General features: G+C 60.0%; 5 protein-coding genes across 5 annotated transcripts; all 5 read left to right on the forward strand.

The window, feature by feature from the left end:
* Positions 1-397: 397 nt before the first annotated feature.
* Positions 398-1,375, forward strand: mMDH (mitochondrial malate dehydrogenase; the record flags this gene model as incomplete). Its single annotated transcript, XM_001686054.1, has 1 exon — positions 398-1,375. The coding sequence occupies one exon, from the start codon at positions 398-400 to the stop codon at positions 1,373-1,375; it is 978 nt and encodes a 325-aa protein (XP_001686106.1).
* Positions 1,376-3,412: 2,037 nt separating this feature from the next.
* LMJF_34_0170 (conserved hypothetical protein) lies at positions 3,413-4,411 on the forward strand (the record flags this gene model as incomplete). The annotated part of the gene is made up of 1 exon (XM_001686055.1): positions 3,413-4,411. The coding sequence occupies one exon, from the start codon at positions 3,413-3,415 to the stop codon at positions 4,409-4,411; it is 999 nt and encodes a 332-aa protein (XP_001686107.1).
* A 941-nt stretch (positions 4,412-5,352) lies between these two features.
* Positions 5,353-7,257, forward strand: LMJF_34_0175 (hypothetical protein; the record flags this gene model as incomplete). The annotated part of the gene is made up of 1 exon (XM_003722348.1): positions 5,353-7,257. One exon carries the CDS (start codon positions 5,353-5,355, stop codon positions 7,255-7,257), a length of 1,905 nt encoding a protein of 634 aa, XP_003722396.1.
* Positions 7,258-11,223: 3,966 nt separating this feature from the next.
* Positions 11,224-13,536, forward strand: LMJF_34_0180 (conserved hypothetical protein; the record flags this gene model as incomplete). Its single annotated transcript, XM_001686056.1, has 1 exon — positions 11,224-13,536. The coding sequence occupies one exon, from the start codon at positions 11,224-11,226 to the stop codon at positions 13,534-13,536; it is 2,313 nt and encodes a 770-aa protein (XP_001686108.1).
* Positions 13,537-14,380: 844 nt separating this feature from the next.
* On the forward strand, positions 14,381-15,856 carry LMJF_34_0190 (conserved hypothetical protein; the record flags this gene model as incomplete). Its single annotated transcript, XM_001686057.1, has 1 exon — positions 14,381-15,856. The coding sequence occupies one exon, from the start codon at positions 14,381-14,383 to the stop codon at positions 15,854-15,856; it is 1,476 nt and encodes a 491-aa protein (XP_001686109.1).
* Between the last annotated feature and the right edge of the window lie 815 nt (positions 15,857-16,671).

Below are 16,671 nucleotides of genomic sequence, written 5' to 3' on the forward strand. Positions count from 1 at the left end.
ACGACACAAAGGCACCGAGGGAGCAGTGCTCGTATCGCTGACCGTTGCGAACGTGTTTCTCACCTACAAGCGGTCTCTGGCGTAACGCAACCGATTCCCCCCCCCACCCACCCACCCACCCACACACACACACACACACACACACGCCCCGCCTTTCCTCTGCCTCGATTTCCCAGTCTCACGACGTGCAAGCGCCCATACACTCACTCCGGTGTCTCCAGAGGTGCTCTTACGGGAGAGGAAGTGGGCTACAGGCTCTCTACGCGAAGGGCGGCGTGCATACCCAACTGCGTTCGGTGCCGCTACCCATCTTCCACAAAGACGCAGGCACTACCTTTGCCTGCGAGCGGGTTCTACTGCGCTAGTGCCACCAAGTACCCCCTCGTCATCGAGAGTCATGCGTTCCTCTGCGACTCGGCTGTTCCGCGTTGCCGTCCTGGGAGCGGCTGGCGGCATCGGCCAGCCCTTGTCGCTCCTCCTAAAGTGCAGCCCTCTCGTGACGAGTCTTTCGCTCTATGACATTCGCGGCGGACCAGGCGTGGCTGCGGACCTCTCCCACATTCCATCACCAGCAGAGGTGATCGGGTTTTCCTCAGGTGAGCTGGAGAAAGCCGTGAAGGGAGCGGACCTCGTGCTGGTGGTGGCTGGCATCCCCCGCAAACCGGGGATGACGCGCGACGACCTCTTGCACACCAACGCCAGCATTGTCCGAGATCTCGCCATCGCCGTTGGCACGCACGCACCGAAGGCAATTGTTGGCATTATCACGAACCCCGTCAACAGCACTGTGCCAGTGGCTGCTGAGGCGCTGAAGAAGGTCGGCGTGTACGATCCTGCGCGCCTCTTTGGTGTCACCACACTCGACGTTGTCCGTGCCCGCACCTTCGTCGCGGAGGCGCTCGGTGCCAGCCCGTACGACGTTGACGTCCCTGTTATTGGCGGCCACAGCGGTGAGACGATTGTGCCGTTGCTCTCGGGCTTCCCGTCGCTGTCGGAGGAGCAGGTGCGGCAGCTGACGCACCGCATCCAGTTTGGTGGTGATGAGGTGGTGAAGGCCAAGGATGGTGCGGGCTCGGCGACGCTGTCCATGGCGTACGCGGCCTCGGAATGGTCAATCTCGATGCTCAAGGCTCTTCGTGGTGACAGGGGCATTGTCGAGTACGCTCTTGTGGAAAGTGACATGCAGCAGCCACATTCTCGCTTCTTTGGATGTGCAGTGGAACTTGGCACACACGGCGTAGAGCGTGTGCTGCCGATGCCGAAGCTGAATGCCTACGAGCAGCAGTTGCTGGACGCGTGCGTTCCTGCACTCAGCGCCGAGTTCCGCAAGGGGGTCGACCTTGCTGTGAAGTTGCACCTCTCACAGGATAATTGAGCTGCGAATGCATGCCCCCCACACGCGCACCGGTGCCGCCCTCCGTTGTTCCATTTCGTTTGATTTCCTCGCCCTCACATGTTTTCCGTTGCTTTCGCTTTAGTTGTTCCGACGTGCACCGTTGAGAGAGGTAGAGAGAGAGAGAGGATGTGAGGAAGAGAGGGAGTGAGCTGCTTGTCTGCCTTTTCTTCTTCGCTCGCTCACCTCTCTCCCACCCCGCCCTACCACACAACGCCATCGCATTGACTTGTACCACGGGTATAGGTGTACGCGAGAAATAGTGATGGCGTATCACGCCTCTCTTCTACCCCTTCTTCTTCTTTCGCGCAGTTGGTCGGTGAGATGAGCACAGCCCTCCCCTGAAAGGGAAAGCTCATCATTGGCCGACATCTGCACAACTGGCCAGCTGACACACCACATTGTGTACGCCACGCTGGCGTTCCCCACACACACACGCATGCCGGGCCGGTCACGATGGCGCTGTAGTGCCAACATGCACGCGTTTCCCGCTTGTGTGTGAACTCGTCGGCTTGAATAGCAAACGCCTGTGCTCTGTCGGTCGCCGCGTTTGATGTGCGGACTGCATCGCCTTTAATCCGTGCGGCATCACAGAGGTATCATTGGGGGACCCCCATCAGGAAGACTCCGATGGGTCGCGTTGCTGCACCCCAACGCAAGCATCATACACACTTCCTGAGAAATGACGTAGGTCTTCCCGACGCGCGCACTGCGCAGCTCGAAAAGGGGCGAGCACAGGAGGCACCTGCGAGAGGCGCTTCAGGGTTTGCTCTACCTGGTGGGTGGAGGGAAACACGAGCGGCGAGAACTGCCCGCTCGTCTTGGAGCGAGCTTAAGGCGCTTAGGAAGTCCCAGTCGCACGTCGCCTTCCACGAGCCCCGAACTCGGAGCTCCAGCACACCGAAGACAGCGTGGGGATTCTCATCAGCGTCTCCTCTGCGGCGTGCAAGAAGCTGGCCAGCGAAGTTGTGTCAGCTCAGGAATGCTGCTTGATCTTGCGAGAGGTACGAGCTGAGATTGCCGCACTGCGTGCACACGCCCCGCAGCAGCCCCAGCCATCGCCGATCCCGCGCCAAATATGGCCTCCGCGTTACGGGGCTGTCCTACCCACAGTGCGATGCCTACATGGCACAAGGCGCTGCGATGGCACTCGCATCCGAAAACCCAGGGCGGGGGGAGGGTGCCGAAGGACTGCCGTACGTGGCACGCAGCTCGCAAACGCCGCGGAGCCTCAGCCGCCGTGAAAAGCGGGCTCTTGATGGCAGTGGTGGTGCGGCGAAAAGGGCGAAGGGAAGCGGGCATATGCTGCCGCGGTTACTGTCACGGTGGCTGTTCAACCATGCGACACAACCGAAGATGGTGTTGGCGAACGCTTTGGGAGAGTGTGGGGTAGCTCACGCAAGGTATTAAAGCACCACCGCGTGGTGACAGATGCCGCAGCCTGTGGTCTCACGTAATCCTGCTGACAGAGAATTCTTCTCCGGGCACGGTGAGCCGTTGTGTTTTTGCTCTTCCACACGCCAGCCCCCCCCCCACACACACACTCTCTCTCCTTTCAGCTTCAAGTGAGGGATCAGGGGCGATGCGCACGCCGCACGTCGCGGTACATCGCTCATGCTTCGTGGTGGCACCATGGCGGTGGTGATGAGGTGTGCTGCCGTGCCGGCTGCTAACGTCTCCTCCCCCTCCCTCTATGCCCCTCCCCCTCCACTCGATACGCAATATTCGCCATCGCCAGGGAGACCGGGTAGGGCATGCGAAGGTGTGGAAGGACTGACGGAGAAGTGACGGGGCTGCCACCGACGATGACACGATTGCCCACCTTCTTCTCGCTCGCTCTCCCGCATCTCCTCTCTCCTTACTCGGCGACGTGTACGTCCGTGCCGCCCTGCGTGCACACACGGAGCACAGAAATTACGTACATCATTCCCGCCCTTCTCTCTTGTGCATGCACGCACACTTCACTGCTGCTTTTGGATATCCTCCCCTCCTCGTTGCGGCTGTGGCGGAGAAGCGACCATGGTGAAATACCTCGACACTGGCGCCGACACCGCCGCCGGCGGCAACAAAAAGGTGCGCAAAGGCTTCAAGTCAGACCGCCTAGAGAACTACAAGCGCATGCTGGCCAAGAAGAACGGCAAGACAGTCAGAGATGCCCCGACGTGCACGCCGCGACCCAAGGCACTCACGTTCGACGATTCCTCGCGCAGGGACTATCTGCTTACGCTGCACAAGAAGAAGAACGAACGACGTGTGCAGGCTTTCGTGGATGCGAAGCGCAAGCAGCGCAAGGACAGTGCCAAGACCCGGCGAGAGCAGCGCGAGGAGGCGCGACGGGCGTACAACAACTACGCTCGTGTGCCAATTTTACCTGACTATACGTACCGCCTACCAAGGCAACAGGACGACATGTTTGCCGACGACGAGGAGGACGAGGAGAGAGGGGGAGAGGACGGCTATAGTAGCCAGAGCGCGGAGAACGGGGCGGAAGACGCCGACATGCCGTGGATAAGCGTCGACGATCCGGAGGTGGCCACCGACGCCGCCAAGCGCTCGTTCGCGGCGGAGGCATCGCAGAGACGCCGGCGTGAAAAGCGGCTGGCGACTCTTTCGCACAGCGCGCACGCGATGCCCGGCGCTATGCTGGGCCAAGAGGCAGGCATCGCCGCCGACACGCACCTCCCTGTCGGCCCGTCCTCCTCCAGCGAGCTGGAGAGCGAGTACGTGACGGTCGACGTGAAGCCGCTCTTTAGCACCTCCAGCGGTGACGCAGCAAGCACCTGCAAAGGCGGTGCCGTGTCCACAAAGGCGCTGCCCTCCAACGACTTCGATGACCTCCCTCTTGTCGTCCGGCAGGAGCTTCACCGCCTGCGGCAACAGACGAAGGGCCCCGCAAAGACGAAACCTCGGATGCGCATGATGAAGGAGCTGGAGAAGATTCGCAAGATCCGCAAGCACTCACGCAAGGGCCACGGCAAGCGCAGGGCCTCTGGCAAGCGTAAGAATCGCAAAAAGTAAGCCATGAATTCGTGGCCAGTGGGCAATGTGTGCGCCATTCCGAGGATCCCTGACATCTCCCCTTCCTACGAGGCGCCTGCCTCTTGTGGGGTGACTCTCCTGCCATCCGTCCTTCTGCCGTCTGCCGCTGCTACTGCGTGGTTGCGATGCCTCGACTTCGCATGTGACGTTGTGTAATGGCTGTAATTCACAAATAATTTGCGCTCCGCTGACGGCGGCATCGGAAAGCGCGAGATCAGTGCCGCCGCTGTGTTTTCTCCCCCGTACGGCCCCGTCCCTCTGTCTCCGACTCCCTCCCTCTCTCTCTCTCTCTTGCATCGGTTGTGGTGCAACGGCGATGTACAGCGAAAAGGGTATCGTGACTCTTGAGCAGCAGCAACCAAATGAAATGTGTATGTGTGTCCCTCGACTCGCAGACAATGCGCCCCTCGAGAGCAGGGAGGAGCCGCACGGACAGGGTTCTGCGCGTCTGCTAAAAAACGAACTATGCGGAGGCGAGAAGCGGAGAGCGTCTACTGCGTTCTACGCCACGAGGCATGGCGCATCCCTGCTCTCCACCCCTGCATTCCTGCTCCTTCGTTGCGCACGTTTGCCTCTTCCCCGTGCTCATCGTGCTGTGACGAGAATGAATGTGCGCCATCGGCGCCAGACGTGCAGGTCAGTGTCCTGTTACTCGGACGTGTCGACTCTCTTCACCCCTCGTTCTTTTCCCTCCGTCCTCGCTTACTTTCCTGTGTGCTTCTTTCCAGTGCACCGTGCGCAGCCCCTCCCCCCTCCCCCTACGCGTTGTCTACGTGCTGTCTTCACGAGTTCTTTTGCCAAACTAGTTCCACTGCCCCCTCCCCCTCCCCCATCGCTGTGTCTCTGTCGGCGTCACCATCGGACCCGGTACGCACAGTTTCCGTTAGCACACGTATTCGTCTTCCGCGGCGTGTGTCGTCATGTCGTCGCCGTTCTTTGGCGAACAGCGAAAGACACGTCACAATAGATCGTGCAGCTCCTGTGACTCGCTGCCTCGCTATGCCGCATCCCCGCCATGCCACCCGCAGTACGCAAAAGTCGACAGGGCAGCGCCATCTGTATCGAGCCCCACCTTTTCATCTGTCCCGCCGTCGCCAAAGTTCCCTGCACTGTGCATGCATGCCATGTCGCACACAAACAGCACCGTGCCGTCCAGCAAGCTTCCTTTCAGCAACAGTGTAACCGGCAACGGAGCAGCGTTGATAGGAACGCTTGCATCCTTCGACTCTGAGGCTCCACGAGGCAGGCCAGCCTCCGTTGCTGAAGATGGTGCTGCGAGCGGCAGCAGCAGTGGCCTCTCGCGTGCCGCCGTGCTGATGAGCGGCCGCGGTGACGCATCTCCGCCCTTTTCTCCGCAGCCATCTGGCTCTGTTCTAGCAGTCTTCTGCCCCCTCACTTCAAAGGCTTGGCAGTCGGGCACTCTACGCGACGGTATCGCATTCGACGTGGACACAACGTCTAAAGTTAGCACTATATCCCCGCAAACAGGTCTGCAGTCACCACTCCTCTTTTCGTCGGGCTGGTCGCAGCAGAGCGTCTCGGCGGCGGCACAAGGCACGCCACCCTCCTTCATGGGTACGCCGGGCCAATCCCTCATCAGCGCCGGGGCTGAAGGCGACGACGCCGAAGACACGCCGCACAGCTGCGGCGCCATGTACTCCCCCAACCACTCCGTGAGCCTCTTGCCGGCGCCCAAGGTTTTCGTGTCGGTTTACCCCGTGCAGTCGCCGGAGCCTTTTGCGACGAAATTCACCGGCTCGCCTGTCTTCGAGGTTTCTCTTACGACACCACCAAGCATCAGGGCACCGCAGACGGGGGCGGCGAGGGGTGCCGGCGCCACGCCAGCCCCGTCCTCGCGCTTGCCGTCGGAGTCGTTGGAGCAGTATTCGCTGTTGCGGTCTCCGATACTCCACTCGTTGACACCGCTATCCATCTCACCCAGTGCACCTCTCTCACCGGGGTTTGGCTGCATTACGGGGACTGAGCCGATGCAGAGTCGACTCTCGCGCCATCGTCTAGCAACTTCAGCCGGGTCCGAGCAGCTTCCTGTGAGAACGAGCAACGACATGCGATCGCGCAATGCCGCGGTTGCGTCGCCGCCGCCCGCCGCTGTGCCCTCCGTAAACAGTAATCACGAATCACTCAGTGATCGTCTCGTCTCGCCCGCGCGGCGCAGCTATCGCTGCCCACTGCCCAGCTCGAATGAGGCGTCGCTCTCGTCGTTCTTCGCGGTGGACGATGCGGGGCTCCACGCTAACCTTTCGATGACCCAGGCGAGCGAAGAGGATGCGGCACATCGAGCCGCCAGCGCCACTCTTCCCCGCGTCTGCTCATCCAAAGACACGGAAGCAGAAGAAGGCGTTGCCGCCGCCCTTGCTCCTGACACGACGGATGACCCTTTTGAAGCCTTCTGGGATATTTCGCCTGCAGCCCAGTGGGGCGGCAGCGTCACAGAGATGTTGCCTCGCATCACGACATCATCAGCGCCGTTCGAAACAGGGTCTGCGTCCCGCAGCGTCACTGCCTTCGCGTCAGGGACCCATGAGAAAGACAGCCATTCAAGTGAAGAGTTCAACCAAAATAACCGCCTCTCCTGCGTCTCCATGGAGAGGCATCGCAATACCATATTGCATCGACCTTCAGCGGCACAGCAGCGCAATACCATATTGCATCGACCCTCGGTGGTACAGCAGCGCAACTCAGTTAACAGATCCGTCGATACCCAGCGTACGACGAGCAAGACGATGACGCTGCAGCAACGCCAGCGACGTTTTTCCCTGCAACAGGAGGACAGCATTGAAATCAAGCGAAGGAGTTACGCGTGAAGGCACGTGTGCCCCGCAGCGCTGTTCTGTTCACTGGCCCCCTCCTCCTCCCTGTCTTTTACTGCCTTACGTGAGTTTTGTTTCTGTTTTGTTTTTTGTTTTGTTGGCCTCTTCCCTATTTTGTGTTGTTTGCTTTGCCTTTTGGCACACTTGAACGCTTTCTTTGCTCTCCTCTGGCGTCTGTGGTTGCTCGTCCCCCCCCCACCACCACTACCACCCCCTTTTTCCCTCTTCCTTTCACACAGCCCCTTGCGTGTGTGCGTGTGCTGGAAACGAGACCTGTCGCTCCTGTTGAATAGCTCTCTCCTTCCCTCTGTATCCCCTTCCTCCGTCAGGTGCGCCTCTCTCTCCCGGTTTATGTGCAGATGAGAAGTGGGTGTGTGGGGGTATGGGAGCAAGGACGTGACGGGCAGACGGTGCCGAGCGACATAGATGTCGTCCCCCTCCCTCCCTCCCACCCTCCCCCGACACGTTTTTCTTGCTCGTTGCGGTGTGGCCGCGCTCCTCTCGAAAGTGCCTGCTTGCTCTTCAGCATCATCCCTTTGTCGTGTTTCTCGGCTACTGTTTCTCCTGGCTTGATGAGCACCGATGACCGCACACCGCTTTCTCTTCCCGTCTTTTTTTTGTTTGTTGTTCGCTGTTCTCGCTTCTTGTGTTGCACATGAGCCGGGGCGTACACGGAGCCGTCGCTGCCGCAGAGCTTCTCTACTTGGTCGTCACCAGCACCTCCTCTTTCTGTTAAGAGGCAGAAGAGTGCAGGCGCGTGTTGCGCACATGTGGTGTGCAGCGACACCCCCTCGTCCCTTCGGAAAAAAAAAGTTTGTGTGTGTGTGTGGGGGGGGGGGAGACCACAACGCGAACGACACGCCTCTGCTTGATGCAGCAGCAGCAGCAGCAGCAGCAGCATCAGTCGCGGGGTTCGCAGCACCCCACTTTCTCCTCCTCCTCCTTCTTGCTTTGTTTTTCTCTGAGTGAAGCGTTGCGCTTTCCTTTGTTTTCATTGTCTGTGTCTGTCCGCGTGTGCGTGCGCGGCGTGTACGCACGGATTGCAGTGGTGCCTCGGTTTACTTTGCGTGTGTCTGCGTCAACGTGCAAGCAGCTCTGTTGGTTCCTTTTCAGCCTTCACGTGACTTTTTGGGTCTCGGACGATGGGGAGGTTCGCTGGCGGATGATAGCGCTGGTGGTGTCCATCGTCGTGGATAGCCTCGTGTCTCCTCGGTTGGCCACATTTTTTCACTCATCGCCGTCGAGTCGCCCTGTCTATCGCCTTTTTTTCTTGCTTGTTTTCGTTGTTGCTCTCTTCGCTTGACCGCCCCTCGTGGGATGTCTACTCATGTACGTGTGTGCCGCTTCTCCCCGCAAATGTGTGCTGTGTGCTGTACGTGTCTTTTTTTCACCTCTACTATGCGTGCTTTCACTTTTTCAGCTCCTCCTATTTGGTACGCGTGTTTCCGCTGCGCGGGTTTTCGTTTTTCTCAAGTTTATTTTGCGTTTTCGTTGTCCAACGCGCTCAATCAACGCGGTGCTTATGCATGTAAGCAGGTGGTAGCGAAAGATTGGAGGTGAGGGGGTCGCACCCTGTTACAACGGCAGCCCCCTCCCCCTTCTCGGGCGAGCACAAGCGCACGCACAGACTCACACAGCTTACCAACGCAGTGGCACACGCATGAAATTGAAGAAACGAAGCGTCAGCTGAGGTTCTGCAGAGGCGCACACGCGTCACGGTGCGCGCTCCAGGTATTGGGCTGCGGCCACGCGCGCCTCTGCTTTCGTTCTGCTGCTCTCGCTCTTTTTGCTTAATTTCTCCTACGCTGCTTTTTCATTTTTCGTGCGTGTGTGCGTGTGTGTGTGGTGTGTGTGTTACGTGGTAGCGCGTGTGTGCGCCCGTTGTGTATGACTCCCTTTCGCGCTTGTCTGTGGGTGGATCGTTTTCCGTATGGGAGATCACACGGTAACCCCACACGTTCCGCTCGTGTGGATCACGAGGGGCTTAAATTCAAACATAAAATTAAACAAAAAAGACGCGTGTGAGATGGAGAGGTGCGACCTGCGGATCTCACTCGCGAAAGAGAGGGAGCGGGTAACGTGGCGAGGGAGAAAGCAGCAGCGAAGACGTGCGCTCCGACGTCTTCCGGAACCGGTGCGGCAATCTTCACTTCTGTATCTCGGCAAGGTCTCGTTTCACGTGGGCGTTTTGGGGCGTTTGTGTTTTGAGTTGATGTGCATTGTGCTGATGTCATGTGGCTGCTGTTTTCTCTTGTCTCACGCCACTGTCTGCCATTCGACGCAGCTCACAAGTCGAGCGGATCCATCTCTCACAGATGCGACCCTCTGCCTTTCTCTTTCCTTCCTTTTTCTCTTCCCCCCCTCCCCCTCCCCTAAGTTTGCTCGCACGCTTCTACGAACCCCTGCCTTGTCCTCCCCCCCCCCCCCCTCTCTCTCTCTCTCCGCGCCACCACATGTTACAACTCTGTGCTCTCTCGTTAACGTCTCGACTCTCGCTCGCTAATATGCCGCTTCTCTCCAGGTCCTCCTCCTTCGTCTCCCCTGCACCCGCGCACAAGTGTGCGAGCTTCACTCCCTCCCTTCCTCCTCGTTCCTGTCGGTCTGCCAGTGTGCGTGTGTTGTGTGTTCGCGAAGGGGGCGGGGGTGATGGGTGGCGGGGTGCTGATAGAGACGACTTGATGTTTGGGTTTTTTTTCAGATTTTTAATGCTTCCTTTTCGAGTTTGTGTGTGCGTGTGTGTTGTGTTGCGTTGCGTTGCTCTCTCCCTCCTCTCGCTATCGATATGCGCACCCGCTGCACGTCTTCTCTTCTCAGTTCTTCAAGTTTCCATGCTTGAGTGTTGCCTTGTCTTGTTCTCCCCCCCCCGTCTACTGCGTTTCGCTCTCTTCACGTCGTTGCCTCGGTCGCGCAACAAAGTACCGATGCCATCGTGAGCCCGGTGTTCCTCGGAACGGGCTTCGTAAGCACAGAGCCTGCTTGTAGGTGCCCCCACCTCCCTCTATTCCTTACTCTCAGCGCCCTCACATCGTTCTCCTTACTGCGACGGCGTACTCGGGCGCATGAAGGTGGCACCTTTGTGAAGGGCTGGGGAGGGGAGGGGGTGGATCGGAGATGATGCAGAGGGAGGCGGCGCTGCGTGGGGTGGACATCTGCTGGATGCGTGTGTTTGTGGGAGACTGTTCCCCCAAAGGCGCCCACCCCACCTCTCCTTCTCTGATTCATCTCCCACCCACCGCCCACAGAACAAGAATCGGTACAACGTCGAGGTGTGGGAGGGGTGACGTACACACGGACTCGACACAATGTCCCGTGCATCACCTGTGTACCCCCTCGCTTCCCCTCCCTTTGGCCTCCCCCCTCCACTCCCACGGCCTCATGTTGCACTGCGCAGCTAACTTGTTCACGGCACACACACACACTCACCACCTTCCCCTCTCTCTCGCTTGACACGTCATCTATTCGGTTGCACCGACGAACATCGGCACTGTCGAGCACTTTCCATGGACAAGTCACACAGGCTCACACACGCACACGCACGCTGCTGACGCTTGTACGAGCGAGCGTCAGTGTGCTCTCTACTGGCGCTGACGTTGCAGTTGTTTCGTTGGAGAGAGAGAGAGAGAGACAGCAGTAGTTACGCACTAGCAGCACCAAGCGAGGGAAGGAGAGAGAGAGAGAGAGAGCTCCGCCGCGGTAGCGCTCGCAGCTGTCAACGCTCGCTGCTGCATACGCACAGACTTCCGCACGTGTACGCTATCTGATAGGTAAGGCTAGACAGTGGGCATGAGGCCTGCGATAGCGCTGCATGCCGCGCGAAGGTGCACCCGACGCACGCAGCTGTCAGTCATGAGCGCATATGTGATGCCTCGTCGCTGCTGCGCCTCCGCCTCCCCCTCTCCACCTCTGTCCGTCTCAGCCGTGGATGCGCCAACTCTGCACCGAAGCGTCGCATCTGCTCATATGCACGCCAGCTGCCTCCTGGCGCAGCTCGTGAGCGAGCAGATGCCATCCTCTCTGGAAGCGTTGGTGTCTCTGACCAAAGAATGGTGGGGGCTAGTCGAGCAGCTGGTACAACTGCCGGTGGTTGCTGCCGATCTGGGCCAGCTACTGGTGGAGACCGCACACGCGGAAGAGGCCCAGCGTGATCGTTGCAGCGCTGAGTTCGAGGAAAAGGTTATTGCGCAGTGGGAGGAATGGGTCTGGTCCAGTGTCCCTCGCACGGTGCCCGCCCCTGCTGCGCGCGAGGCCGCTGTAAGCGAAGATGCTTTGCCTGTTTCCCCTCCCGATATCCTCTCCTTTACGGAGTTTGCGGACCTACTGCACTCTTACGACCGCTATCGTCTCGGGGTCCGCTGGGGTGCGTCCCGCCACAGCGGAGACTGGGCGTCAGGTGGAGGGACCGCCGCTGCCGCTGCCTACTACCGCCGACGTTACTTCCTCCACCCGTGGCACGGTATGCACTGCCCCGCCGGCGCGGCCGAGCAAATGCCGTACGTGCACGTTCTGCAATGGATGCTGGCGCGGAAGGGAAGCAGTGTCGAGGCGTCGTCAACCGCGGCAGAGCTGTGGGAGCGCCACCGCGCACTGGAACCGTTTCAACCATCCTCGTCTTCGTTCAAGGCCCTGGATGTTTGCTGCCAGAGCGGCTACGTGTCGGACTTGCTCATCCGCGCTGGGGCCGGCGTCGTGGTGGCAGCCGATGCCGACCCCGCCGCACTCGCCAACGCAGAGTCTACGTATCATGAGTGCGTGCATGAGGGAGGAGGGAGAAGCCGGAATGCTGCGCTGTACACCCGCCGCTGTGAAGGGTTGCCTCGGCTAACAGCGACGGGCGCCAGCTGCCGCCGCCGCAGCAGCAGCCCGTCCGCACCACAGAGAGGTGGTGCCGGTGCTGACGCTGGGGCTGGAGTGCAGTCGACGAGCGCATCCGCGGCTGAGCGCCGGCGCCGGCGGGCCAGGGAAGAGGGGCGCGGCTACAGCGGATTGACCTCGCCCAGCGAGGAGAGATCCATCTTGGGCGCCGAGAGCGCTAACGCGGACGAAGCGTCCGCTGGTCCATTTGATGTGCTGTACATCCACCCTCCTAGCGCATTATCCATCTGGCCGGTTGCAACGACGGAGCGGTTCAACCTGCGCAAAACGATGTGGTGGCGCAAGCTAAATCACAGTGCGGAAGCCGAGGGGCTGGACGCAACTCTTCTCTTTCCGTATCTCCCGTGTACCGCGGCGCCAGCACTCGCACGGCACAACCCTCTCGCCACGCGCTCCGGCCTTGAGCGGGCGCTTGACGCACTTCGTGCGGATGTGACGGAGCGCAGCGCGGCTGCGTCCCCGTCTGGTGACGAGGCACCGCGTAGCGGCACCCTCCTCACCGATGAAGGGTACGTCGTGCTAGTACTACCTCGAACCTACGACACCGACCTCCTGCTGCGCGGCGAGATGCGTGGGGCTCCTTCGTTGGCGGACTGGGTGGTATCGCAGCTGGACGGCTACTACGATCTGATCCTCCGCCGACGCTGTGGCGCGCGCGCTCCCCCGTCGGCGAGCAACGCCGCGCAGTCGTCGAAAGGGGTGGATGGCATGCTTCTAGGGGTCTTCCGTGATGCGCAACGCCGATTGGAGAAAGCCGAGAGTGGTGCGTCTGCACAGTGGGCTGCGGAATTGCAGCGCATCTCCCGGGAGGAGATGTGGCATGATGTGCTAGTGCTGCGCAAGATCCGGACAGTGGCCCGTCGGTGCGCCGCTCGGCATATGGCGGACTTGGGGCAGGACAAGCCGGTGCCCGCCGGCGCGGTGCCGTGGGAGGACTCTTTCGAGTACAATGAGTACTACCCGCGCGGTACGGTTCCACACACAAGCCACCACTGGACCGCCCTGGTGCCCACCTACTCGTATCTCGAGGAGGACTTCTACAAATCTCCGAGTGCCGTGCGCAACTTCTTGGCGGTGGGTCACCCCGTATCCGCCAACTCGGCAGTGACTGCCGGCTATGGCGTGCCGGGTGGCGCGACCCCAAGAGCCGCCGCAGCGGGGGAGCACAACCCAGCGACCGATGGTGTGAAAGAAGCTTCGCAGCTGGCGTCTGCGAACTTCCACGCCGTCTTTGCGCAGGAGCTACGCACGCGGCGTCGCTCGAAGCTGCGCAAGCTGGCCCTGAGTCCACTGGAGCGGCAGGAGTGGTATATCGATGAGAAGCTGGTGAAATCGAGTGCTGCCAAGCTGGGGCTGCTCAACGAACTCTCCAAGTGGGACCTGAAGGACTACGATAAGTGAAAGGGAGAGAGTTACGGATGAGTGACGCACGAGCGCGTTGGATGGATCCCGTGCATGTCAGTGTGCCTGTGTGTGTGTGTGCGCGCGCGGAGGGGTTTGATGGAATCCTCGGTCACTTCCCTAATGCCAACTGTGCGCGTCGTCTTCACAGAGTTCCGGTAATGTTTTGTCTTGCTTGCTCGTGTTCATGTGTGCGGGCAAGTCGGCAACGACGGTGCTGCGGAAGGCGGATGTGCGGATAAATAGTAGGAGGGGGGTTGAACACCGAAGCAGGAGTCCACGCTGTCACCTCTTCGCTCCTCCCCTCCGTCTCCACCACAGTGTCCACATTTCCTTGTGTGCCGGCTCTAAGCCTCTGCCACCCCGACACACATGCACAAAGGACTAGAGAAGGAAAAGAATGTATTGGCGCGGTTTGGAGTGCAACGAGAACACTTCAGTTGACATGCGTGCCATCGTGCCGCATGTCTTTGCCTTCGTTGCTCGCCTCTGCCTCTACTTGTGCGATTGCCCATGTCTCGGTTGATCGCACCACTCCTCACGCTCCACCCTTCCCTGTCTTCGTGCGCGCCACCGCCTGTGCCATACCTTCTCCATCTACTCCCCTTTCGGCAACATAGTATCACTGCCTTTCAATCTGTGCCCTACCCCACCCCCTCTCCTTCACCGCCCATCCCCTCCACCACTCCCATCAGCACTGCGCATTCACGCATCTCAGCCTCCCCACCCCCCACCCCACCTCTCACTCTCTCAGGCGCTTTACATATCTCTTTCTGCACACGAACACACACACAAACACACACACACATCCATCATTTCTCTTTTGCACGTACACATCGCAGCCATGACGGAGGAAATTGTCGCCCCTGCCGTGCCGCAGTTCGAGAACGGCGAGCCCAGCTTCGAATACGACCACATCTTCAGCTGCTTCAAGGGGAAGGGCAACGGCCTGCTCTTTCGGATGGTTAACACGAAGCAGAAGAAGTGGGCCTTCTACAACGACACGGCGGACACCATCATGCAGGTCAGAGCTCGTTTCAGCCCGGATTGCAAGGTGGAGAAGCTCAACCGCGCCCGCGCAACACGGGTGCCGATCGGCACAGAGGAACACCCAGACCTGTTCGAGACGGTTGTGACACTGGAGGTGCACCCCTTCGCGACCGAGCCGTTCATCAAGGGTGACGTGAACGGGTTCGAGCTGGAGTTTCACACGGAGCAGATTCCGGTGAACGACGTGAAGTTCATGAATCGCCACCGCATCTTGCCGCGCTACGACAAGGTGTACAAGTGCTTCAAGAACGAGGGCAACGGTCTGTTCTTCCGCCTTGTGGATGAGAAGGACAACAAGTGGTACTACTACAACGACACGCACGAGTTCCGTATGACGGCCACGGTCAGCTTCCCCAGCGCAGACGAGGTGAAGCCGCTCGGCAACACGGAGACGGTGCCGGTGCAGGACGATGACAGCGAGGTGGCTTACCAGATCACGGTGGAGCCGGGCAATGCGGAGCCGTTCATTGAGGGCGTACCCGCCTCGTACCACCAGACGTTCAACGCGAATCCGATCGACGAGAACTGCCTGGACCCGAAGGATGTCCAGTACATCAACGGCGAGCCGGACAGCAGCGTCATCGACCCCAGCCAGTGCAAGGTGTACAAGTGTTTCAAGGAAAATGGCAACGGACTGCTTTTCCGCCTTGTGGACGAGAAGGCCGGTCGCTGGGCCTTCTACAACGACACACATGAGTATCTGATGAAGCCCAAGGTCCGCTTCTTTGGCGGAGCGGCCGTGGTGCCCGGACCGGACGCGCAGGTTTCGCCCGACCCGGAGGAGGAGAACACGGTTGTGGTCACAGTGGAGATCCCCCCATGCGAGACGCGCCTGTTTATCGAGGGACGCCCTGCGAAGTACGAGGTGTCCGTGGTCGCCGACAGCATCCACAAGACCGCGCCGGAGGAGAGTCCGGAGTTCGTTAATGGTGAGCCCGACCGCAAAGTCGTGAACTACGACGCGGTCTACCAGTGCTTCAAGGACAAGCCGGAGGCCCGACTCTTCCGCCTCGTCGACTCCAACCGCCAGCAGTGGGGCTTCTACAATGACACGACCGACGTCTTCTTCGTCGCGCGCTTCACCTTCGACGCCGAGGGCAAGGTCCGCGCCCTGGGTGACACGGAGAAGGAGCAGAACAGCGACAACGAGACCGAGTACCTTGTCTCCATCCCACCAACGGAGACGGTGGCGTTTGTTCAGGGCGACGTGAGGGGCTTCAAGTCGCAATTCACTGGCAAGCGGAGGACGTCCGTGCCGACACCTGCGTAGAGATGCGCACTCATGGTCCAAGGGAACTGGTGTACAGCACAGCCTTGTGCACTTTCCACCTCCCATACGCGCGACGGAAGTGAGCGCAGTCGCGGCGTCGTGCGGAGAGTGACTGTGCGTTGCGAAGTAGAGGAGGGGAGGAGAAGGAAGGTGAGCAGACGGGGGGGGGGGGGAAGGGAAGGGAAGGAGGAGGGGTGTCGGGCGCGGATGTGGCGCTTCCCACACATCTCTGGCTTCGGTGCTTTCCCCACCCAGCCCTCCCTCTCTCCCACTTCCTACCGCGTTGACACATGCAAACGCGCAGGTCCACCACCACCGCCCCCCCCCTCCTCCTCCACCTCCTCCTCTTCTCTCTCATTCTTTTGTTGTTTGTTCCTTGCTGGTCTTTTCTCTTTCCTTGTCTTTGGTAGTCCCGCATGTGCGCCTGAGCTTGCAGGCTTGCGCGTCCGCCATGCCCCCCTCCCCCTGCAAACACGGCGGGGTCGCGATCCAGCCGATAGAATGGAGGGCCCAGGGGCAGATCGCACGCACAGACAGACACTCACTCACTCGCATCAGCGCGGCCAATGTGGTAGAACAGCCAGGCGTGGCAAGGATGCGATGGCGAGAGGGCGTGTTCGTGTTCGTGTGTGTGTGTGTGTGGGGGGGGGTCTCTGTACGCATGCTTTTGTGACAGTGCGCGGGTCTTTGAAGTCGATACCTGCAGAGGTAGATGTTTGCTTCGCCTCCTCGTCGACGACAAGGCTGTACGGATGGAGCTGAGGCAGACGACGGACGACATACACACTGATGTCATCCGGATCTTGAGCCTCTCG

Source organism: Leishmania major, chromosome 34 (genome assembly GCF_000002725.2).
Source record: "Leishmania major strain Friedlin complete genome, chromosome 34".
Lineage (NCBI taxonomy): Eukaryota > Euglenozoa > Kinetoplastea > Trypanosomatida > Trypanosomatidae > Leishmania > Leishmania major.